Source organism: Glandiceps talaboti, chromosome 17 (assembly GCF_964340395.1).
Source record: "Glandiceps talaboti chromosome 17, keGlaTala1.1, whole genome shotgun sequence".
NCBI lineage: Eukaryota > Metazoa > Hemichordata > Enteropneusta > Spengelidae > Glandiceps > Glandiceps talaboti.
The window spans coordinates 13,030,040-13,057,266 of NC_135565.1; the positions used below are offsets into that span (position 1 = coordinate 13,030,040).

At 34.9% G+C, this 27,227-nt stretch overlaps 1 protein-coding gene across 2 annotated transcripts; it reads right to left on the bottom strand.

Annotated features, from left to right (window-relative positions):
- Positions 1-4,609: 4,609 nt before the first annotated feature.
- LOC144448457 (uncharacterized) lies at positions 4,610-15,797 on the bottom strand. 2 transcript variants are annotated; one of them, XM_078138709.1, is made up of 11 exons: positions 15,663-15,797; positions 13,802-13,954; positions 12,338-12,514; positions 11,133-11,417; positions 10,222-10,527; positions 9,354-9,545; positions 8,680-8,856; positions 7,424-7,594; positions 7,068-7,130; positions 6,521-6,599; positions 4,610-5,981 (listed from the first exon to the last, which is right to left on the bottom strand). In XM_078138709.1, the coding sequence occupies exons 1-11, from the start codon at positions 15,730-15,732 to the stop codon at positions 5,429-5,431; spliced, it is 2,226 nt and encodes a 741-aa protein (XP_077994835.1). In that variant the 5' UTR covers positions 15,733-15,797; the 3' UTR covers positions 4,610-5,428. The 2 variants fall into 2 exon arrangements, with proteins under 2 accessions (XP_077994835.1, XP_077994836.1); XM_078138710.1 differs by lacking the exon at positions 7,424-7,594.
- Positions 15,798-27,227: the final 11,430 nt, after the last annotated feature.

The following is a 27,227-nucleotide window of genomic DNA, read 5'->3' on the forward strand; positions in this document are numbered from 1 at the left end:
TATATTACATTAAACTTTTGTTCAAAACAGGTAACAATTTCCAAGTTTGTGTATAAATAAAATACAAATATTAAATGTACATAACAACGTATCACTTCTATATGACTGTCACCCTTATTATGTGAAATATTATTTAAATTGCTATCATATAAAAAGAAAAGAAATCAAAACAAAAATGAGCTGCAAAGAACTAGTCATCCGACAATACGTTGTATTTAGGAAGCAGGCACATGATGTTGATTCCGTTTCCACAGATACAACAGGCTGATGTGTTATCTAGAAAAGATCACAAATCGATGATATTGACATATGCACACTAAGGACATTCCCTGTATGCAGTTTATGAACATGATATAAATCAACACAAACATACATACATTCATACCTTCAACTTTTAGAGCAAACATCCCGGGTGCATTAGAATCTTCTTTTGAAAGGAATTGTACTTGAATTACGTTTGAACAGCTAAATATAGTCTTATTTCCTAACTCTTGTTCACGATACAAACCATTATTGTTCTCGTAATAATGTATTCGGTCAAAGTATTGATTGTCGGTGGGGATGATAAACTCCAGACGAATCACCGTCATTGGTTGTGACGTCACGTTCCATGTACAATCTATAGTGCTGTCATTGTAACCAGGAAATCCCGGTGAATAAATTGTTCCAGATTCGTTTATATGACCACCGCAAGCACCAATGCTAGCTAAAATCGTGAAAAATTGGATATAGTTACATTAATACTTTCCTTCAAATTTTGACGGTTTATACTATTGATGTTAAATTCGATTCACTGCCTTTTAAATTAATAAATCGTATTCAATTACTAATATATCTTTTAATACATTTCGAAATGTATAAAGTCGCTCGAAAATGTACTTAGGTTTTGGTACACATATCTCGTGAAATTTAATAAACTTTTCAAAACCATATAAAAGTAAAACTAATACCGTTTAAACTAGTATATGAAATCAATACTAACCTTTATAGATACTCAATCTGAATAAACTGCCGCAAATCTGACTGCCGTCTCCTCCACATATTTTAAAACAGTCGTCATTTTGCTTTCTGCCATATCTAAAGTATTCGGTCCCTTTTTGTCCACAGTAGCAGTACGTCTCACGGTTCAGACCAGCATATGCCATGTTATGCTGTCGGCAATAGTTCAGACACATTTGTATTGTCATATCAGAATTGAAATATCCAGGTCCAGGTAAAGGAGGTATAAATTTACCATTACGATAATAACTGGCAAAACAACCTAGGTAACCATCATCTATAAAAATACAATAATTGTATGATACTTTTAGATTGTAAACGTCAAAGTTTATAAATAAAAAATCTTAACCGTTCGAAAGGAAATTTCTTTTTAAAAGTTAGGCGAAGACAAACTAAGTATATTCTCCCTGTTAATTTTACTTGAAAGTCGTAATTAATCAAACTTGAATTAATACATAATATGCTTCTTACGCGACGAAAGTTGACTCACATTGTCAGAGACCACATTCAGGTTTCCAAAAATACAAAATGAAATTTCGTTGTAAAGTAACTTAACAATCATTAAGTTTTCAAGGGAATTCGTTGTAAAATTATTAGTAAAATAACAACTTCTTATATAGTGAGCAGTATTTAAGTTTTAAAGCAGGAAAACCGATGTAAGTATCAAACAGTAATCGGAAAGTTTCACCAAATTTGAGATGAAACTTTTTAAAAGAAAATAAACGTACTGTTTGCGCTTACGCTAATATTACTATTATACTTACAATTACATCTCACCGTTGCTGAATTTCTAATGGTGTCCACTGGATCATGAATTGTATATCGACACTCTGATAGGGATGTTTTATCTCCATTACAAGATATATCATATATACGTTTCCTATCATCGCCGACAAGGGCATTATACTCATAATGTCGCCACATTGCTCCTGGATATCCTTTGATAGGTATACAATAATACAAGGATTTATTTATAGATAAAACGTTTCCATTTATATTTAACATGTATCTGTTGGGCGATTACTGTGTTAATAATATGTTAACAAAGTTATTGCTTGGTAATTGCCTGCTTCACTTTTACCACTGCGTAACAGGTATGACGACATGATTGGGTTATATCATTATTTATGTTTATAATGACTAACGAAGAAATTCACCTAATAGTCCAGTTTCGAAGAGAGCCCACATGGGACAAATCTTCAAAAATAAATGACGTTATTAGTACACTTATAATAAATACTGTCATTATCATATACCAAGGGGATATATAGATTTAGTTACTGTCGGTTATTCACCGTAACTTAAATTATTATAAATTTGTTTGCATATTTATTACAATTGGTGTGTTCATCAATTTGAAATTACAAACTTTATTGATATAAATTCTCCAAGGGATCTTTGTGGAAAAGTTTAAACGTAGCAACGTTTAATGTATTTACCTAGTTCATTACAAACGACTTCAGCTGCATTAAATGCCCATATATAATCGCCGCTACCACTCACTATAGGTAGCCATCCACCGTGATCTTCAAAGTACATTTCAACCAAACCACTGTATGGACTTTGTCCGTCTACCAATCGAACTGTCTTTTCGACTTCTAAAAATGATTTTGTTAAAGAAAGTCAGTAAAGTAGATGTGGTTAGAAACTCAAAATATATTAAGTAGAGCACTTGTATGAAATAATCAAGTGCAGACGATCATCATGAGGAAGTCCGATATTCCAGCTTTTGAGAAAATTCGTATTCAAAAGCTTTTGATGAAAGTTAAATATACCCATTTACTGTTAGGTTCGTACATGACGAAGTGATTGCATATAATATCATGTAACTATTATGTTTAACCATCATTCCTTCCTTCGTCCGTCCGTCCGTCCGTCCGTCCACCCCCCCCCTCTCTCTCTCTCTCTCTCTCTCTCTCTCTCTCTCTCTCTCTCTCTCTCTCTCTCTCTCTCTCTCTCTCTCTCTCTCTCTCTCTCTCTCTCCCTCCCTCCCTCCCTCCCTCCCTCCCTCTCTCTCTCTCTCTCTCTCTCTCTCTCTCTCTCTCTCTCTCTCTCTCTCTCTCTCTCTCTCTCTCTCTCTCTCTCTCTCTCTCTCTCTCTCTCTCTCTCTTTCTCGTCATGTTATGTATGGCGTTACAACTTTATTAGTTATAAATATTGAAACAGACAGTTTTGTTACGTCTGGTAAACTTAACAGTTCCGCTGTGGTCAGCCTACACTAATAGGATAACAACATTCTAATTTAGTGTATCTTTATTTACCTAAGCACCTAATTACATCCACGTTTATGACGTGCAGATGTGGGGAAGCATAACATGTTAACAGACAGTTCTGTGTTTTATATGTAAGTGAATGTGGATTAGTGGGAATGGTCCGTCTTCATGGCTACTGGATCATACCATTACTAAATCAGTGACATTACAGCACAACGCTGTAGTGTAAGGAGTGCTTGTCTATTACTATACGTCGACCTTTTCTTGCAAACATGTATAAACGGGGTCATGCATGATTAGTACATTGCACGCGACTGGTATGTTTAAAACATGAATCACAGACAAGTAATACTATATACACCTAAGTTCAGTTTTGCCAAAAAAGTCACCAAAAGCATGGCCATTGTTCTTACCTGTTGATGTGTGATATATGTTAAGAAAGGACCATATCACTTGTCTGTGCACAAAAAAAACCGTCCCTTTAAGCGTGTCCTGAGCGTGGACAAAAGATGTGTTGTGCTACGTATACGCTGTTTATTTGCATTTTTACTGTTCTTACCTGATGAGGTCATTTCAATCTTCTGAATGCATCGTAGTAATAATAGGATAACAAATATATCTTGACAAGTCATGTCGAGTTCTTCTTCCCAAACTCTCAGTTGACCCGTTTCACTGGGTGTCCAACGGGTATTCAGGAAAGTGACACTGCTGAACTGAAGTCCCTGGTTTAAAGGTCACGTCGACCATTGCTTTGTGTGTGACGCAGACAACACACCCAAACAACCATATGCTATTCTACTCAGTGCAAACTTAGAAGTATTGTGGACCGACATGCTATTATATGTATCGAGAAAGACAAATTTGCGCACCTGCGCAGAAATCTTGATGTATTTACTGACCGTAACTCCTTGTGGGCGAACTTATTTACACATTATACTCACATTTATTTGAGTACATTTAACTGTAAGTAAGGTGGAACAATCAAAAGTGAGCGATAGTACAAATTGCAATACCAGTACGGGTCAGCAGGAGGCAGAAATAGAACCGTTTTACCATGTTCCGTGATCCGGGATCCAGCGGAACCAATGAAAAAAGGACTACTTCTTGAAAGTGCATATTAGGATACATTAATACTACGAATGTTGAAAAACCAGACAGAAAACATACCCTCTCAGATGTTAATATTGTTTCTAGAATTGAAATATTATCTCCTACGAACTGAGGAGTTTTGTAAGCAAATTTAATACAGTAAGCGCAAACGCCCACATCGTGATAACTACTCAACACAAAATTCAATAACAAATTATTTAATCAGTTGAATGTATGCTAATACATCAGCATCGTATTGAAAGCTACGATGTTTAAAATATTCTATTAAGAAAATATATGTACACAAGTTGACACAATACTTTCAAAATAAAGCTGAATATTTGCGCATATCATTTATATTATCCGGCAGTATTCAATGAGTAACTGGGCAGTTTCCTCGTGCCATTTCTATTTTTACATGAACAGAGGATATGAAAGTATAAAATTCACCAGGATGTGACATCCGATATCAACAATCGTCATGGTTACAAAGTTCAATACATATCAACAACAGAGAACAATGGCAGTTGCTTTTAAATCAAGAACAGTATTGCATATGAAGGATTAAGTTATTGATCTAAAACCAATAATCAAGTGTATTGATATATTGATATCTTTACTCTCCATGATGTACACTTCAATTCTGTATATTCTGTGAATGATTGATGCAGACATGAAATTTAAAATAAAAGTTATAAGAAAATGAATCACATGAGTAGATATAAAACATTATTGCCCGATTATAACTTAGAGTTTTAGGGTAGTTAAATCTAGATATAGTGGGAAAACAATACACTAGTGCAAAGATAAATGGCAATTGGTATGTACTGGCAACTCGTCATTAGTTTGATAACTATGAAAAGAAAATAACTATAAATATGAATTTATATTTGCAAATGAAATGTCGACCCTTAATGTTTTCAATGTACATTACACATTCGCATATGAGTTGAAGAGTTCTTCAAAAATATCTGAAAATAGTTTTATATCTATTTACGACGTTTTAGTCAAAAAAAGTTGGATGCAGTTTCATCATCGTTTATTTTCTAAACTTCAACGTAGCATACGCTGCCGGCCACGTTGTTAATCCAGCATCAAATAACTCGTGCACGATAACTTCCTTAATTTCACTCACTGTCAACTCGGTTTGAGTCGTCCATCAAGTTAGCAAAAAGTTCATCAGCAGATTCGTAGACAATATTTCTAACCCATACCGATCCCTCATTCATTGCAGGTTTAGCAGTGGAGGCACCATTTCCACGATCATTATTCTGATGAGCTGTAAAATTTCCTTCATTCAAGTCACTCTCGTAAGTGTTGTCTGTGGCTACCGGTGCATCATCTGATATCTCGTATGGGAAGCCTTCTCTTCCGACTCTTTCGTTACCATTTACACGACCGTATGAGTACGCGTGGTCATCAGTATTTCCCAAGTTCTGTTCTGGCAGATTGTTGGTCGTCCCCTCTCCAATTATTTGCTCTCCAGTTTCGTCCCCAATTATTCTAGTTTCTGTATCCATTAGTCTTTCTGAGACCTCTTCTTTGTTCAAACTCTTCATACAAATGTTAGGGCGCTTAGCGTGTTCGTTATCACCGACTGTTTCGTTATTGACTACCTCATTCTGGTGTGAGATATGTCCACCACTGGTATTTCCACTTTTTAGACAAGGTAATAATCGCCTGCAATTGAGTGACAGATACAGTAACTGTTATTAAACGAGCACAACAAAATGTTATCAAATGAAGCATTCCTTTAATTTGTTATATTGTGGTATTCTAAAGTAGACATACTTTGAATACATATGTACGTAGATAACATGGTAGCCTTATAATGGGATTGGGATCAAAAGAGTATGGAGACATCGTGATGTGTTGCGAGGCATGACGAAGTGATTGCATATAATATCATGTAAAACTTATGTTTAACCATCCCTCCTTCGTCCTTAGTTATCCGTCCTTCTTCCGTCCGTGCACACACACACACACACATACACACTGTCCCTGTCTGTCTGTCTGTCTGTCTGTCTGTCTGTCTGTCTGTCTGTCTGTCTGTCTGTCTGTCTGTCTGTCTGTCTGTCTGTCTGTCTGTCTCTCTCTCTCTCTCTCTCTCTCTCTCTCTCTCTCTCTCTCTCTCTCTCTCTCTCTCTCTCTCTCTCTCTCTCTCTCTCTCTCTCTCTCTCTCTCTCTCTTTTCGTCATACATATAGCATACAGACTTACCGTCTCATAAAGCAACAAACCACCAGTAGTACAGTAACAATTACGAAAGTTATTCCAACTGATGTTCCTGCTATAATTGCTGTTAGTCAAAAGAAAATGAAAAAGATTATGACTGCAATAGTATGAACTATATTATGCAATGTCTTGTCAGTGTCACTTAACTATGGAATTTAAAGATTCATACTGCAAGATTAAGATTATATTGTGTTGTTTGTATTTTCTCTTTCAATTGACAGACATGGCCATATAGTAAATAGGTTATTACCCCTTCGTTCATTCGTACGTGTAATCGTTCATGCTGTTTCTGCAATAATGTGACACGAGTCAAAACACACGTGCCACATTGCAGAAACGGTACGAACGGTAATACATGAACGAAAACATAAAGTAATAAAAAATATATTCAGTTACTGTTATTTAACTGTTCATCTGAGGTCACGTGATTGACGTTTTTAAGACAGAAATGTACGAAAACAAAAGCTGGTAATTTGCCATGCATGGTTTCACTGGAATCAGTTCTCAGGGTTTTACATATGACTTCACCTACCCGTTTCATGGAATGATCGAGCCTCTTGATCTGGTGTGGATGGAAACACAGGCAAAACAGACTCTTGATATATGTAAGACAAACCACAAAAATATAATTACAAGTATATTTATGGGTATATCGGGTACCTTAGGACTCTGTAAGCATTTATAAGAAATTCTTCATAATTATTTAATTTCACAAATTTATGTTAAATCCTTCATAGTTATCTCTCCACTTTTTATCACGTGATAAAATCCTGCAAAACACAACCATATAACCAATAATACCCATATGTTGGTGAACGAATTTCAATAACACTTTTATTCCTTAAGAAAGACATGAAATACATCAAGAACAGTCTATAAACAGCTCACCATTTTTTACACACATTGGTTTTGTGGTCCAATTTCCAGCGACAGAACACACTATGACACCGTTACCAGAACTATAGTAACCACTGTGACAGGTATATCGTACAGTATTGTTGTACAAAAAGTCATTACCATGTCTGATAGCGTTTTCGACCTCCCCCGGATCACTACAATCTGTAATTATACATAAGGCCTAATAAAAAAATGTGTGGTCCCGGTCACGTTCAATTTTAGAATAAGTGGGGTGGTAGATCTTTTTTATTTCATTATATTATATTTTTTCTGTGTTAGTGTCTAGTTCAGGTTTTCCATTATTTTCCAAATGGTCTCTGTGTTGTTTATTTCTTTCTATCAGATGTACAGCCATTACAGATTGGGAGAACAGTTTTAGAGTGTCTTTTTAAGCTGATGTGAATTGCTGCATACACTGTTTCTCGCGAGACTTCACACAATTTTTGCGATTTTGTTATGTTTTCTCTCGAATACGTAAAAAGAGTTTAGAGTCGGTAGTGAAAAGCTAGGTGGGGGGGGGGTCGGGTAACCGGAACCAAACAATTATTTGTTTAGACCTAAGGTTAGCAAGAAACCATATATGCAACCTGTTATTAGGCACATTAACTTTAGCTAGCAATACCATAACAGAGCAATATCAAATAAAAATTTGAAATATTAGTATGTGTCATGTTTTCCACAGTATAAATAAACTAAATAAAATAAAATAAAATAAAATAAAATAAAATAAAATAAAATAAAATAAAATAAAATAAAATAAAATGGTGTGTTCTCTTAGGCCTAAAATATTGTTTGGTTCCGGTTACTCGACCCCACCTAGTTATTTACTGCCGATCCGAATTTATTTACGTATTTGATAAATAACAATAAAATCATAAACATTGTGAAGTCTCGCAAGAAATAGTGGATGCGGAAACTGATATCAACTTAAAAAAGACAATAGAAGACTGTTCTTCTATTCTGTAATGGCTGTTCATCTGATGGGATTAAACCAATAACACAGAGAGACCATATGGAAAACAACGGAACACATGTCTACTGAACTGGACACTCAGACATATAAAAAAATAAATAACATAAAAATCTACCTACCCAATCTATTGTAAGATCGAGTGTAGTCGGAACCACAACATATTTTAGGCCTTATGTTTTGAGCTATGTACATGCATTGAACTGGATTTCAAATATATACCTATTCTATGTAATATACTATAATACAAAAATTAAAGCTGAAGTGTATTACGTACTTTTTCTAAGACAGGTTGGTTTTTCCGTCCATTGTCCGCCTGTAGTGCATGTGATAAAATCATGTCCAACAAGATAGAAGCCATCAAGACACATAAACCTCACAGTATTGTTGTATGTAAAATTGTTTCCATAGCTTAGTGCATTATTGACATCACCAGGGTCACCGCAATCTGTGACTGGAGTCAAATGATACATGATAAGTGTTTTATAGGGTATTGATTAATAACACTTAGGAGGCGCTCATCAAAAGATTAACGTGTTTGCAAGAGTTTCAAGTCATAGAAACCTGGTCCTTAGTATATCCTTGTGATGACCACAAATTCTCATTTCACAATCAATATTCAGTGAAATGGGATTGTTTTAAGATAAAGAGCAAGATACAGTTAAAGGAGTAATCCATCCAGATATATCCACTCCTTTAAATTATTTAATTATTATAGTAAGTGATTTTTATCAATATGTATGTGATTTGGTAAGTTAAAACTAAAAATATCACAGTTTTGGGATTTTGAGGTTGGGCTAGATAGGTAAAACCGTATGTTGTGTGGAATTGAAATCCACCATTTCACCGCAAAGGTTTTCGTATTTCTTTGTACATGGGCTGGAGGCCTAGAAATGCAATACATATTGCTATGGCCATCTAGCGTTATATACATGTATGTTTTAAACCTACCTGTACACACAGGTAACGAATCATTCCACATTCCATTTTGTTGGCAAACTATGCTTGAATAATCACTATCTACTACGTATCCAGGGTCACAAATCACGGAAATTACATCACCATGGAAATATGGGCATGAATGGTTGTAAAACCCCGGACCGATTGACAAGCCGGATAGAGGTTGACAGTCAGTGTTAACTTCTAACAAAAGACAATGAAATGAAAAGAAGATCAAAGCTTAGTACATTCATGAAAAGCAAATTATTAAAAAGCTTGACCCTTTTAAATCTTATCTCAAAATAATATATTAAGGAGGGAACAATGGAACGGAAAGAAAACGGGATCTTAACAAATTGGCAATAGTTTCGGAAGTTACAATGGGGAACTTGCAATCCAGACTGAGCATGCTCAGAGGCAAAGGACTATGGGATTATCTGTGGTTATCGTAATACATAATCTGGAGCCACTGATAAAATTAACCTACCACTATTGTCAGGGTAACTATGAATTGAGTATTCGTGGTTGCAAACAATGTAACAGTATTGTTTACAGTACCATTTCAATAGTATTTATTTTCACATGTCCCATGATGCAACATTCAACATGGTGGGTTTGCAAGTTCCCTATTGGATTAAGACAACAGGAACAGAAATATTCATGGTTATATTGTACATGTCAAAGTAAATTTCATTCCGTTCTCTTAGAATTTCTCTATTTTAGAGCTAATAAATTCCACTGATGTGACAGCACATGCCAATTTCTTTCGTGCTTGCAAATGTTTTACAATGACAGAAGTTTTAACAGCACAACAAGTGAATGTGTAACACAAGAAATAACTGTGCGAAAATATTCAACAAATCTAGTATTATCTACTTACCTTCAACTTCGAGAGCAAACATTTCATTTTCAGTGGAAACATATCTGATGTGAATATTATTTGAGCAAGACCAAATTCTCTTATCAATTAATTCTTCTGTGTGATACTGATCACCATCGTATTCATACATGTATATGTGGTCGGATTCAATAATATTGTAGATGATAAACTCAAGTCTTATAACAGTCATTGGTTGAGTAATCACATTCCAGGTGCAATTCGTACTTTCTGAATATTGTCCGGGAAAACCAGGTGAATAAATCGTTCCAGATCCATTTGTTTGGCCTCCACATGTACCTAATGTAGCTGAAAGGAAACATATTCATCGAATAGCGCGAAGACGGTATAGCTACATATAATATAATGCATGTTCACTATCAGTATACAGTAACTATTTATAAGGACTTCTTTTTTTGGATGTAACTCCCGTATGAAGTATGCAAAAATGATGGACATTTAATCAGTGAATATCTAAAAAGTGCAATGAAATGACTTGTTTGACGACAAATATTAGAGAAAATACAAACACATTTTTTAATCCTCAAAGTGGCCACATGGATTGGGATTAGGTATTGATTTTGGATTTTTAATTTATAAAATAATTTTATCATGGCTCAATGTAAAACAACACAGACTAAGTTGTCCTTGTTTATAACCCAATACATTGCAAAAAGCTAAACAATGCGGAAAACGTTTGTTATTGTATGTACAATAACAACCTTTTTACACATTTATTAATATTTTGCAATGTATGGAGTTACAAACACAGACTGTCCTATGTTGTTTCATGTTAATTTTTTTTTCAAGTAGGATACCATGATGAAATGCACATGGAGCCAGTTATATGTTTGATTGCTAAAAATTGGGTTTTTTATAAATATTTTCCAAATTAAGAATACATTTATACTCACTCCGATATATACTGCGCCTAAATTGTCCACCACAGGCTTGCGTCTCATCTCCCTTACATTTATCGTCACATTCATCATTCCTTAGTTTGCCATATTTCCAGTATTCCGTCCCTTCTTGTCCACAGTAACAGTAGGCAAATCTTAGACCAGCATATATCATATTATTGTTACGACAATGCAACAAACACGATTGTATTGTCATATGATCAGTCTGATATCCACTTTTTGGAAAAGGAAGGACCGGGTCGTCTTTTGTAGTTTCATAACAACCAAGGTAACCATAATCTATATTGAAATGAAAATAAAAATTATTATGACGAAGTAATCGCAAACAACTTGAAAATGTTGGGGAATGCCACTTCGGGAAATAAAGACATTTTTTGTAAACTTTGGGTTGTAGAGAGTCATTTTATGATTTTAAATTTACATCACTTACATTACGCACGATTGCCAAGAGAAAAAGTGAAAATTATTGGCCGCCCATTGTTTAGTGGCAGACCTTACATGTTTTAGCGGCCGGCGTTGGCTATGGGTAAGCCCCATTACACTTACATAATTTCCACACGAGTTGATTCGACATTTGTTCCATACTAATGAATACGCAGTGCCATCATATCATTGGAATACAGCTGCACATATTCGCCCAATTTTACTTTTTACAAAGACACTGCCAATATGTCCTTATAACTAAATACTGAGATTTGTAATTAATACATTGAGGCACTATAATGGATTAGCATACCGTCGTATAGAAAATAGCGTGTCGGGTTAAATGTTTTTTGTTGTTCGTATTATTGAAAATGACTTTAGTACTGTATAGTCACCGTGTTACTTTGTTTTATATTTGCTACAGATTAGAGGGTGATCGGTTTGTCAAGTACTATACTAAGTAAATGTTGCCTTAATGATATTGACTTCAGCTGTACAATAGTCAAGGTCAAATTTAAGATCGACAAATGATGACAAATGAATGTTTCTCAACAGTGGTATGATTTACACCACATGACTAACCATATATATTCTGAAATCTGTTTGCTCTGTTTTATGCTGACATTGTGTTTGTTGTTGTCATTTAAAAAGGTGAAAGTGAGAATGTGATTTTCAAGGTTAGGAAACAATATTTTGAACACATATGTTGACTTTGAACTTCGTATTGACCTTGATCTTTGTGCATTTCCCCATAAAACGCACTTATTTGTACTTACAATTGCAACGTGTCTTTGCTTGATCAAAATAGTCGTTCCCTGTATATACTAACTGATAATCACAATCTGACAATGTAGTTTCATTCCCATTGCACTGTATTCCTTGGATACGTTTTCGATTGCTTCCAAACAAAGGATACGATTTTTCAGTGCTATGCCACATAGCACCTGGGTGCCCTTCATGGGAGAAAAAAATGCATATATGTAACCTTCAAAGAAATTGCTTAAAGAGGAACATACTTCTTAAGGTGGCGCTGCATTTATCCTAGCTGCCGTCCCTATACTTAGGTTACCCATGAAAGCCATTGTCAAGGATTTTGCAATGTGCGACTATATACATTATATATAACTTAAATACGGTTACAAAATGACAAATGTGCTCGGCAGAGGCAACCCCCTGTTGTAAACTGAAGCGAAACATTACGAGACATAAGTAAAGTAACGCCCTTTACACTCCTTTGGATTGTTTCATTGGCATTCTATTGGCAATAATTTAAGATATACGTAGGCGAATAACTTAAATTATGTCCCGTGATGCCTTGCTCCATTGTAAAATATGTTTCTTCTGAATCAGGTTTGCTAAGTACCAAAGTTTTACTTTACAGAGGCCACATATTGCAATCTTGGAAAAACGACTTTTCTTTTACCAATGCCATACAAATTAACACCTGACCAGCGTCGAGAATTATGTGATAGCTAGCATGAATTAAAAGTGAGACTTAAAAGTATTCAAGAGTAAAGCTTCTACTTGTTGTTGAAAGACTACCTCTCGGATATTAATGGAAAAATATTGTGCAGTGGGCAAATCGCATTTAAAGTGGATGTGTGCCCGGTGAATTCCGAAAGATCTTCCATTTCATTGTGGGTGTTGTCGTCATCACCCCCCCCCCCCCCCAACTGATGATAAGGACAGTATCGACGACGTATACTGTCTAGGCCCGGTACTAATAGCCATACATGAGGTTGTTGTGAATGCCTCTGTGACCTTTACTCGCAATGTTGACCTTTTAACGACCCCTAGTAGGACATGTGTTGGGACATTAGAGACAGTGTGTGAAATTTCTGTTTACAATTTCGCAGTTATTTTGGGTGTGAGATTTAAAAAGAAAAACAATATTCAAAAAAAGGTTGCCAGATTCCAATTTTATATAGTTATAGATAACTGGTTTATAGTAAGTACATTCTTATGTACTATCTAATACTTAGAACGTCCTGTGTCAGTATTATCGGAGTTACTGCATCTAATGTGTACACTATACATGATATAATCACCGTTTAGACATAGAGTTGAAAATTTAGAGAAGCAGTGTATGCTATCATGATACCTTGTGTCATTTGTAAACGGACTGGTTAAAGCAATAGAAGTATTCAATTGCGTTGGAGACCAGCACATGTGCTAGTTAAAACAAGGTACAAATTCCCCAAAACTAAGGGGCAACATAGACTTCTTTTAGTTATTCCTACCTAATTCGTTGCATGCAATTTCTGCATCAGTAAAATGCCAATTAGGTGATCCTCCAACTACAGGTATCCATTCACGTTCACTTTCCAGGTAAATTTCTACTTTACCACTGTATGGAGTTGGATCGCCAACCAATCGGACAGTCTTTGGTGCATCTGAAAAGAGGTTGTAATATTCAATCACCATTAAATGAATAATATGTCATATACTTAGAGAAATGAAGCGGACGTCCTACTTATTGCTATATGTTTCCAAATTTAAAATACTCCTTACTTAAATATAATTATCAGTATCTTGATTTTTAATACGAAATAGGAAGCTTATGCTTTTTTTCTTCTGTCTGTCTGTCTGTCTGTCTGTCTGTCTGTCTGTCTGTCTGTCTGTCTGTCTGTCTGTCTGTCTGTATGTCTGTCTGTCTGCCTGCCTGCCTGCCTGCCTGCCTGTCTGTCTGTCTCTCTGTACTGTAAACATTATACATGTATCTAAAAAAAAAAAAATCAAATCTAAAGAAAGTTGCTACACGTCTTTCGTAGGTTAATTGTAAGAACTGAATAAATTTTACTAAAAATTATATGGATACTAATCAGTCGTTTGTATAATTAATGATTTTGGTAATTAGAATATATATAAAAAATGCCGTTAATTTGTGTGATTAATTACATGTTCAGAAGTCAATCTTCACATTTCATATATTAATTTGTTAAAAGTATGAACGCGCGTTTGATATAGTTTATTGAAGTATTTTTAATTGCAATTTGCCATTTGTATAATTAATGACTTTCGATAATTTCATATACTTTTTGTATAGTTAATTTCCCAAGTAAGGGGTACATCATGTATGATAGTCAGCTCTCAGAATTTTGCATATCAACAATGTGTGGCGGAACAAAACTCAAACGACTTCCCTTTATAGTAAAGGCTTTCGCTTTACATCCGGTTAGTTTTGTACATGTTATAAAACTTTCCTTTCTCATGTACTGTATACTATTATCTTTAATGTATTATGTTGATATGATTTAGGGGATAACCGGTGGGACCTTGCAGTGTGAATTGGCCAATAATATTTTCTGACAGTTTTGAAAAGTAGATTGGCAACGAGTAAACTTCTTCGCAGCCTCATTGAACTCTGCATTTTGTTCAAATTGACACTAAATATTATGCGTCATCAATTGAATGCTTTTGTTTGCCGTCCGGGCGCGGTTAGGCTTGTCGGTAGAATCGAAAAAAACGAGACATTTCGCCTAGCCCAAATTTCAGCGGAAGGCTGTATTTCATAATAATGTACACGCAAATGTAGAGTTTAAATATCGTCAGAATAACTACGCGTATCTCTATATTGTTGTTTAAGACGATCAAACTTTGGATTTTTACATTTATATTTCACCAGTGTAGTAGAATTTAGGTACAAATAGAAAGTGAATCAACAGGAAAGTGAATTCTACATGACATGCTAGCATTGTGTTACTTTTTCCGTGGTTGCTTCCCCCCCCCCCGTCTGCTTGGTAGGTTTGATGAACTTCAAGGACAGAAAACAAAGTATTTAATTGACGGACAACTTACAAACGCCACTGGAAGGTAATGCACTACCTACATGTACTTAAACATACGTTTACATCTGACCGACTGCTATGTCTCATCACATACAGGAATGTTGTTGTTTTAAAAATATATTCACTCTCGTATTCTTTTTAAATAATGCACCAGCTTGTACAACATGTATGTTGTGACTATGTCATAAAAACAGCATTTCAACTTATACATGTACGAAAGAAAATATAGCTCAACGCAACAATATTGAAAGTGTTGTTGAAAGGGTCGACTGAAGGTCATTTAGTGCAACATTCGTTTGCACTGTTCACTTACCTTGGGTCATTTTGATCTCGTGAATGACCTGTAGTAGCACTATGAAAATAAACAGAGCTTGACAGGCCATGGCACTATATATTGGAGGTACTTTAGGTCACATTACCACTTGAAGAAACCTAAGGAAACATTTCATAAAATTCGTAATACGACGAAAGTTCCTGGTGCAAAGGTCATATGTAATATTAACTGTTTGGCTAGGGAGTCAGTGAGACAAAACACCAAGTTGTCTGGTTTATAGTGTTCGCTTATGGATTACAAAAAAGTCACTCACATCGATTTATAAATAACTACTTCAAAGAATTGTAAATGAAAGGGATTATTAATAGTAACGACATCCGGAAATGAGATAATTTTTTGTTTAAGAGTGATTATACCATGATACCCAAATCTAGTTATTATCTCTGAACAGACAGTATGGATAATATACCGAGGTCGTTCTATGTCATGACAACGCGTGTTTACGTCACTGGTTTTGCGGTGCTCAAAATATGACTCAAAAGGTTGAAAACCGTTATTGTTTTTCCGGATTTTCGTAATTTGAGCTTGGGGATCTTAAATTATATTATTCCACAATGTTTTACTTCGTTCTGTAGGACAATACCCGTGACCTAATGGTTTGTCACTTCTTGCCTTGCGCGCGCGCGAGAAAGAACCTGAGAGAGAGAGAGAGAGAGAGAGAGAGAGAGAGAGAGAGAGAGAGAGAGAGAGAGAGAGAGAGAGAGAGACAGAGAGAGAGAGACAGAGACAGAGACAGAGACAGAGACAGAGAGACAGACAGAGACAGACACACAGAGACAGACAGACAGACAGACAGACAGACAGACAGACAGACAGAGACAGACAGAGACAGAGACAGTGAGCCAATTCCAGGAGGGGATGTCACGCACAGAGAAGTAAATGGGTCACTTTGTCAAGATAAAATCCTCAAACGTAGGTCGGCCTCTCATCTCAATATTCCCTAATCATTGGGTCGATTAAACTAATGCTTTAGGAATACTATCATTGTATCAGAATAAACTTAGGTAATTGCCCCACATGATTTTACCCAAAAGTCCATAACGATGGGTCTGTCTTTGGGATATATATGGGTAGGATTTTAAACATGGATCGCAAACCCTAATCTGAAAATTTGTGGAGCAGCCCCACCCCCATCCCTCCCGGTATTATGTTAAGTTGGCGATGTACACTGATGATTGAAATTTGATATTTTCCCACAAGATTTGCGTTGGATCGAGTTCCTAAGTTCTGTTTCGGAAATTAATAAAATCAGACATATAAAAGTCCACGACAATTAAATGCTATGTACGTATCACTTCAGTTTCTATCGACGTGCATTCCCTGATACTATTGTCTAGGATACCACAATCATGTAGTCTGTAAACTGTGAAGACAGTTAAGTATGAAAGTAAAACAGAAACGAAATTATACTATGGCAAAATATGTATCAGTTTTAAATAGTTTTAAATAAAGAAAAAACAACCGTGTTTGTCGTGACACTTAAAGACAGAGAACTACTAATTGTTGAACGTGATGTCAAAGGTATGATTCTGTTTATTCACTTGTTAAAAATTTCACATTTTTAAAAATAAAAATGTGTAGCTAACGTAATGACAGTAATGTCACTTTCGGAATTCCGAAGCCTCGAGTTACTTATCAACACGATATCTCTTAGTGGAGATGGCAAATCTCAAGCTCTTTACATTTGCTATATAGCCCAAACAGTAAAAAAATGTTCTACTCAAATGCTTGTTATTAATTCAATTGAAGGGATTTAGTCAGAGTACAAGTAATTGGTTTAAATCACACTTTGTGAAAACATCTTGAGTAAATTGACCGTCTTTGTATAAAAACCACTAACTTGCAGATTCCAAGCCTGTCGCTCAACACACTCAGCTATTATGATCCCATATCAAGCTACGCTATTGAATGTCATTAATTGATATTATTTATATTCGTTGATATTCTCTTAACACAGAAATCTAAGAAAGAAAAATCATAATCCATAAATCACTCCTAAAATATGACAACTCTGTATATTTACATAATTACTCATAGAGGTAATATGGAATCTATACTGTCTTATCTGATTAATGGACTGAATATAACTTGACAAAAAATATTACATGGTGGTAAATCATTATATTGTGCGATCATCCCTTAGTAAATCGTAAAGTTTTAAAACCGAATATATTCTGATTAGTAGAGTGCATATCCTAGAATAATTAAAAATATGTCACATTTCTTGTCTTAACGATTGTATACATGTACAGTTATGAGATGTGTCAGATTATTAAGGAAGAGGCGTTTCACCGTTCATTGTGTTGTCGACGGATGATATCTCACACCATTTATTGTGTAACCAAATGTAGCACATTTCACATCCTGTCAATGTTCACCGGTCTTACTGTGCTTATTCATGAATTTCAATGTAGTTACTATTGTATTGTGATCTGTGCTGACCTCATCGTAGTCTAACGTTTCATTCCTCAATTCCTCTTTCGATGGCTAATTCATCTTACTTAGTGGGTTTACATTGGCATGCGTCAGACTAGATGCATATATGTAGGCGGGGATGTTTGCTGTTGGTTAAGGCTTTGATATGCAGCCTCGTTTTGCTGTGTAGCTTGACACTGTCCGTTTTTAATATCACCGTGATATTCTATCACGCTTTCGCTCTCGTAATCATCTTTTTGATGGGATGTGTCGTTGCCCTTCCCTTCATCACTTTCTCGTCCGGTTTTCGAAGGTTGGATTTGATATATCACGCTGTCGTCAACATGATCAAGGTGCATATATATATGCGGAGTTGTTTCCTCTTCATGGATTGTGTGATATTCAGCCCCTGTGTTCTGCATATCACGAAGTTTTTGGCAATCGTCTGCATTGATGTTCTCGTTTTCCTTCTTCCTTTTCCTACTTTGATGGGCTTGCCGTTTCCTAGGAGACGTTGACAACAGGATGGCAAATATTGAAATTAAACTAGACACTGCTGATAGTATTAGTTACATAGATTTAGTTACATCGATTGATGTGAAAAATTTGGCATGTCATTACCAATTACCAACCTGACAATTCCTATATGTTAGATTTACAAATGTTTTCTCTTCTAACGACTGCTAAATTTTCGATGTCGAATATATTCGAAAAATCGACACATTATTGAAATAAGAACCTTTAAATTGACACTTGAATAAAAGTTAAAGGCTGGTAAAAGTTAAACTTTACATAGAGCAAATAAATTAATATTTTTAATACTTTAATAACACATATGTTCTGTACAAGTAGTGATTAATAAATATTAAGATGTGGTATCAGGCCTTTTGTTTGTTTACGTATATATTTGTTTCCTTAACTGTTACACCAATGACGAAAGAATTGGTCGTTATAGTATGCATATGGCTCCATGCTTCTGTCGTGATCACTTTCTTTCACTTTAAACAGTCATTTGATGACCTTCAGGAGGTATTAGGAATTATTGATTCTACAACAGCCTGCGTCACATTTGTTTATGGACTACACAACTTACCGCCTGATCAAATAAACCACCACCAATACTGTAGTCACAACGACAACAACTGTCCCTACTGATATTCCAGCTGTGACCGCTGCAACAGCAAAGAAAACAAACGACAGTGTATGAGGAACATGTTAACAGTTATATAAGGAAAACCACTGCTGAAAACACAAACCATTCCTTAAGGTTAAGGGACAAAATGGAATAACGATTTGTAGTTTTGCAACAAATGTCAGCTATATAATGGTAATACATGAGTATATATGAAATAGAGTTTTGCATCGATACAAGATAACGTTTGAATGGACCTATTTTAGCCAAGAGAACGTTCGTCAAATTAAATGTTGGCATTAGTCAATATTTAACATAAACACTAGAATATTATAAACCACTCCACTTACCTGGCCCTAATGATGAGCTAGCACTTTCATCCACTTGCGATGCAAACGTTGAAAAGATTAAAAAAAAGATAACATTGAAAATTAAACCTAAGACTTATAACTGTAAAGGAAATGTCCTTAGTCGTTTATCAAAGTTGGTCGTTTTACAGACTGAGTTTTCTGTTTGCATGAAAAATGGGGTTCACTTCATGGAGAAGTTCATTATATACAAGCCTTACTTCCTCTTGGATTCTTTCTAAAATTCATCCATGTCAATATCAAACACTTCTTGGTAGATGGGTTTAAACATGACCCCATTTCTGATGTTGAACAATAATCGCTGACGATTTTGAATTTGTGATATACGGATCAGACAGTAGCCATACGGATGAGAATAGCGGTCGACCTATGCATACAAGTTTTAGTGACATTTTCAGACGTATATATTGCAATGCTATGTCCAGTAATGTCTGCTGAGAAACTAAAAGTACAACCTGATCCGTCGACTGTAAGCTTGACTAAGCAAGAGCTTTTAAATCAATATAGTCTATCTAGGTAGTTTGCATAAGCCGTCAAAGCCATTATCCATACAAGTGATGGATAATTCCATTCATAATTGACAAAAGATATATATAATTATCGAATTCAAAGGTATTAAACCTTGCATTTGTGTCAAGACAATAATCTTCAAAGCAAAATCTCATATCATTACCCACGAAATAGTCCTCACTCTTTCTAAGACAAGTTGGCTTTACTGTCCGTTGTCAATCTTTAGTATATATAATATAAGGTCCAACAAGATAGAAACCATCAATACATATTAACATCACAGTATTGTAAGTTGTATGTAAAATTGTTTCCATAGCTTAATACATTATGCACAGCACCAGGGTCACCGCAATATATGACTTTATGCCAAATGTCAAAGAGTAAATTCATGAGTTGATGGTAGTATGAGTACATTCATTCTCAGTACCAATTGTGTGAACAATAATTACCTTAGCACCTCTACAGATATGGACAAAATGTTGTGCGGCAATGTTGCGTAATTGTAGCTTAATTTGCTCAAAGATGTTCACAGATTCGGCTACATACATGAGATTTGAGGTAATTGGAATATCGTCACATCCCTTGATACTCACAATAAATAAAAAGTCAATACCTTCACAATTTTACCAGAAGACAAACCAAGACATACATTACGAAAACAAAATATTAAATTTTCGCTATTCACAAATTGTAGCGTCGAAATACGTGTTCAGTTGTAAGCTTACCTATACACAAAGGTAACGAAGCATTCCATATTCCATTTTATTGGCACACTATGCTTGAATGATCACTATCTAATCGGTACCCAGGATCGCAAATCACAGAAATAACATCACCATGCAAATATGGACATGAGTGGTTGTAATTCCCGAGGCCTTGTGATATTCCAGAAGGAGGTTGACAGTCAGGGTTAATTTCTGCCAAATGTACAATAGAGATATCCCAGAAAACATTTTAAGCCTATTTATCGAAACTCGTATAATTCACATTAAATATTTACTTAGTGAATTTAAAAAAATTAAACCTCAAAAAACGATAATGCTTTTGCTCGAGACGTGTTTGTTTACTTGTATTATACTATAATACAGTTGGGTGATTATAATAGTAAATAGTAAAGTTAGTTAAATTTGTGAAAATTTACAGCGAATCCTATGACACAAGACAATGTGATCCTTTTCCATTATATGCGACTATTCTGGACGGATCGGAGCTTTGCAAATCAATGTTATTTACAGACAGTTATTGTAAATAACCATGTAACCATGCAGTACTGTGGATAATGTTAAAATGGACAAGTAATCAAAATTTCAACAAATGCACGAATATATAATCACCCACAACTTCCAATGCAATCATTTTATTTTCAGTAGAGTCGTCACCGGATACAAAGCTGATGTGAATATTATCACCCTATTCATTAGCATATTTATTTCAGAGCTAATACATTTTTCCATAATTTGACAGCAGGTACCAATTTCTTTCGTGATTGCAAATGTTATACAATGACAGAAGTTAATTATTTCATTTCAAGCAGTTATAACAGGCACAGCAAGTTAATGTGTAACTTAAAGAAAATACATTCACACAAATATTCAACGAATTAAATAATATCTAGTTACCTTCAACTTTGAGAGCAAACATTTTATTTTCAGTTGAATCATCACCGGAAACAAAGCTGACGTGAATATTATTTGAGCAAGATAAAGTTATTTTATCAATTAATTCTTCTGTGTGATACTGATCACCATCATATTCATACATGTATATGTGGTCGGATTCAGTAATATTGTAGATGATAAACTCAAGTCTTATAACAGTCATTGGCTGAGTCATCACATTCCAGGTGCAATTCATACTTTCCGAATATTGTCCAGGAAAACCATGTGAATAAATCGTTCCCGATCCATTTAGTTGGCCTCCACAGGCACCTAATGTAGCTGAAATGAAACATTTCAGTGAAGACGGTATAGGTACATACATTATTTATTAAAAATATATAGTAACAGCTAAGAGATGTATGGGCCTCTCTTTTTTGGATGTAAGTACCATATGTAGTATGTATGCGCCGAACCTGATGATGAATAAATAAAATGTTCAACAAAATGACTTGTTTGGTGACAAATAATCTTCAAAAACAAACACACCCCAAAAACAAAACAAAACAAAACAAAACAAAAACAAAAACAAAATCAAAACAAGTATTGTTACTTTGTTATACTAGGGGTCATTTTATCCTTGTTGTTATAAATATTTCACTTGTAAATCAAACACTTAAAATATTAATGAAAGACATTGTAATGGGTTTGCTTTGAATACGAAATAATTAATACAATTAAGTATTTTTATAACCTTTTAAAAACAAAGAACATACTGCTACTTACTGTGATAGATACTACGTTTTAAGGATCCACCACAGGTTTGTGTCTCATCTCCCAAACAGTTAGCGTCACATTCATCATTCCTTAGTTTGCCATATTTCCAGTATTCCGTCCCTTCTGGTCCACAGTAACAGTAAGCATACCTTAGACCAGCATATATCATATTATTGGCACGACAATATGCCAAACACAATTGTATTGTCATGTGATTATTATGAAATCCATTTTGTGGAAATCGAAGAACCTGATCTCCAGACACAGTTGCATAACAACCAAGGTAACCATAATCTATATTGAAATAAAAATCACAAGTATTATGACGAAGTAATTATCACAAACTACATGAACATGTTTAAGTAAGAAAGAGTTCAGGCTTGTTTGTCAGACCCGTGACTATACACATGTGTCGCATGAAAATGGGCCTGTAACATTGGTATAGGGGTATTAATATTGCATGTATAGTAAAGTCACCGGCATGTTAGAGAACTTTAGGTTAGGTGGTCATACCTAGTATAATAGAAACTGGAATCTGATGAGATTTGGTGATTTGTAGTGTCACTAACATGTAGTTTCCAAAGTAGAAAGTGTATTAATCTCTTCTGACAAGTTCATACAGACGAGTAGAACAATTTAGATTAACTTCTTTTATAAACTATCTATGAAGATTACCAATACGAAACCTTCAAGTTCACTTTTGCCCCCAAGTGCACTATAAGTGAAGCATTGATTGTGAGCCAAGCATTTACATGACATGTTCTGTAACTAGTGTGGTAGCTAGGTAATACATGTATATGTATATGTATAGTTATGTTTGAACTAATAAGTAATAATACGAAACGGGGACAAGAACAAATATTTACATGTACCACATTTCAGATAAGGCTATATGCCATTGTAGAAAAGGATTTTTTTCTTCCATCACAATCAAAAACACAATCACCACCCCCCCCCCATCCACAATTTTCAAAACAACGTGACCCCCTACTGCCAATTTCAAAAACAGGGTGACCCCCCCTACAAATCCACGGCCCCCCCCCCCCCAAGAAACTGACCGGTCAATAATATCAATGTCTATAACAAATTATGTTTTATATTCTTACTCCGATTAATGACGTCAAAGGCATATAAGCTCTGTCAAAATTTCAGACTTCAGGTTGAGCTGTAAATAGTCAAGGTTAAAGTCAAGTTTAAGGTCGACAAATGATCAAATGATTGTTTCTCAACAGTAGATGATTTACACCACTACCATTATTTTCTTAAATGTTCTGTTCTGCTCTGGGTTTACTTTGAGTTTGGTTTTGTCAGTATCGGATATTGAAAGTGAGAAAAAAACAATAATTTGAACATATGTTGACCTTGAACTTGAGCTTGATCAATGTGTATCGCAACACACTATTTGTACTTACAATTGCAACGTGCCTTTGCTTGATTCAAATATTTCTTCCCTCTATATAGTAACTGATAGTCACAATCTGATAATGTCCTTTCATTCCCATTGCACTGCACTTGTTCGATACGTTTAAGATCGGTTCCCACCAAAGCATAATATTCAGTGCTGTGCCACATAGCACCAGGGTTTCCTTAATTGGAGTAAAAATACAATATGTAACAATCAAGAAATTGCTTAAAGAGGAACATACTTTTTAAGGTGGAGATGTACTAATCCTAGCAGTCGTTCCTTTGCTTAGGTGACCATGAAAGAAATTGTCACCGATTCTGCAACATGCGACTATATGTTATGTAGAATAATGTAAAATATATTTGCTGAATAGGAACTTTGAGCCTTTAATGCTTATATGTGACTGAGTTCTAGGTTATATAGTTATAGACAATAACTGATCAATAAATACATACTTATGTGCTATCTAATAATTAGAACATCCTATGTCAGTACTATTGCAGTTACTGCTTCTAATATATACACCCATACTAAAATAGTATGCAGTATCCAAATACTGTTCAGACATCAAGTTGAAAATTTAGAGAAGCAGTGTATACTATCGCAATGTGTTGTGTCATTAATAAACATTAATGGCAAGAAAACAATAGAGGTATTCAATTGTGTTGAAGTACAGTTGCACTAGTTAAAACGCAATAATAGCCACAAGGTACAAATTCTCCAAATCTGAGAGATAACATAGAATTAGTTGAGTTATTGCTACCTAATTCATTGCACGTAACTTCTGCACCAGTAAACTGCCAATTAGGTGATCCTCCAACTACAGGTATCCATTCACGTTCACTTTCCAGGTACATTTCAACTTTGCCACTGTATGGAGTTGGGTCGCAAACCAATCGGACAGTCTTTGGTGCATCTGAAAAGAGGTTGTAATATTCAACCACTATTAAAATGTATAACACGCATTTTGAGAAACAATTCATACACTTAGTATAGTGAAGCTGTTCTACTTATTTCTGTATTATTCCAACATACTAAGTTACGTCAATAGAATTATTGGTATCTTGATTTTAAAAGTGATAAAAATACGAAAGTGCCTTATTAGTAAAGTACATTGTCAAAATTGATATTTTAATGGTAATCTAAGAGATATGTAACATATTAAGAATCGTGATAAAGTTGGTAATTGCAGTCATGTATATGTGGCCCATGAACAGTCAACTACCATCTACAAGTTGTTGGAGTTCATAACAGTTACTTGTTGATTTTAAATTCGATTATGCACAATATCTATATATATTTAGAGAACACATCCAGGAAGCTCATATCATTTTCAGATGCACTGTTAGATAACCTATTAACTTGAACAAGTATTCATATACTGTTTGCTCGTTTAACTTCCCAGTTTTTCAGTAGTCTCTTTTTATCATCCGTGCTTTTGTCTACCTGCCTGTCTGTCTGTCTGTCTGCCATTGTGAAGACGATATATCTCAAAAAAGATTCCACCACATTTAAAGACAAACACTGGCTTCACATCCTTCTTATGCTAATTTTAAGAAATGAATTGGGTGTTTTAACATTGTAAACATAATATGACTACTAATTACCAATTTACATAATGAATGATTTTCAGTAATTAGACCATATCTTTTAAAAACTCAATTCTAATTCAAAGCTCGTAGTTTTTGGGTCACTTGGATAATTAAACCATAGCAAAACGCACATAAAGCATGTTGAAGTAGCTTTCAGTTTTAATGAGTCATTTGTGTCATAAATTAAATGTTCAGAATGCAAGCCCCAAATTTCATAATGTTGGAACAACAAAGAACGCGTGTTTGATATATTTTTTAGTAAAGTAATTTTTAATTGGTATGATAACTCATTTGCATAATTAATGATTGCAGATAATTTCTTATAGTTTTCTGTAATTAATTTTCAAGTAATTAGGGGTACATAGTGTTTGATAGTTATATCTCAGAATTGTTCATTCCAACAAGATGTTTAGGAATAAAACTAGAACGATTTCCCTTTGGGAAGGCATTCCCTTTACATCCGGTTAATTATGTACATGTGATAAAAATGTACTCTAAACTGTCATTTTTAATATGTTCATGTGATTCAGGGACAGGAACAGTATCGAAAATTTAAAGTAGATAGGCAACGACGACTAAAAACTTGTTCGTAGGTGCATTCTACTTTACAATCACCATTGGAACTTAATCACGCCACTGTGTATAAATAGTATGTACTTACACAAATATATCGACTGTCGTATTTTTAAAATAAACCAGCGTGTACATCAGTACGTTGACAATGACATGAAAACACGGCATTTAAACTTCAACGTTGTATGAAATTACGAAAAAAAAGAAAGAAAGAAAGTACAGCGCAGTGCAAACTATGTTGTGATTGATGGCCATATAGTACAACACTTGTTTGCACTGTTCACTTACCTTGGGTCATTTTGATCGCCTGAATGATTTGTAGTAGCACTATGAAAATAAACAGAGCTTGACAGGCCATGACACTATATACTGGATGTGCTTTAGGTCACATTAATTACCACTTGGTGAAACCTATGGAAGCATTTTATAAATTTCATAATACGACGAAAGTTCCTGGTTCAAAGGTCACAGTTAATATTTATGAATGTGATTTTTCGGATCAGGGAAAAAAAATCGGACAAAAGGATTATATCAAGTCTATGTGTACAGTGTACCGAAACGTTGTAATACCAGAGTCGTGAAGGAGTGTGTTATCTCGACGATATGTGAAAAATGGAGATATGAACACAGCTTATTATAAGGGGCTGTCACTTCAAATGTTCGTTGTTATTAAAGACAGACTTTTGTGTGAAAGACAACGTTCAACGTCACGAAACATATATGAATATTATGTACGTACGGTTTTGAATTTGGGTCGCACACCACTATCTGAAAATTTGGGGAGTACCTACTCCTGTAGTTCAGTTAAAGCAGTTGGCGATTTAAAGTAAAGAATGAACGAGGGTAAAGTCGTTCCGAATATTGTTCGTAAAACCCGGTGTAGAGTAAATAGTAACATAAACCGGTGTTGAAGTTTTTTTCGAAAATTACTAAAATATTAACTCAGACACATAAAGGTCAACGATAATTGTATAATGTGAATTCAAAGCATTTAAATGCCACTTCTATCAACTTTCCTATTTGGCCGTGGTATTACAATCATGGAGACTTGAAAAGAATTCCCATCAGAGACGAGTACTAACACAAAAAAACACCAAAATTATAAGACAGGAAATTATCTTTTTATTAGAGGCTAGCGAAGTTTACTTTCATACCCATATAAATGGAATAGCCCGTA

What these genes read in the sequence shown, in the direction of transcription:
- LOC144448457 (XM_078138709.1), bottom strand. Translation starts at nt 15,732, where the DNA reads ATGGCCTGTCAAGCTCTGTTTATTTTCATAGTGCTACTACAGGTCATT. An exon ending in AGCAAAGACACGTTGCAATT is followed by an intron (nt 11,418 to 12,337) that starts GTAAGTACAAAT and finishes ATTTCAATATAG; the next exon opens with ATTATGGTTACCTTGGTTGT. An exon ending in GTTTGTTGCTTTATGAGACG is followed by an intron (nt 5,982 to 6,520) that starts GTAAGTCTGTAT and finishes ACTCAATTGCAG; the next exon opens with GCGATTATTACCTTGTCTAA.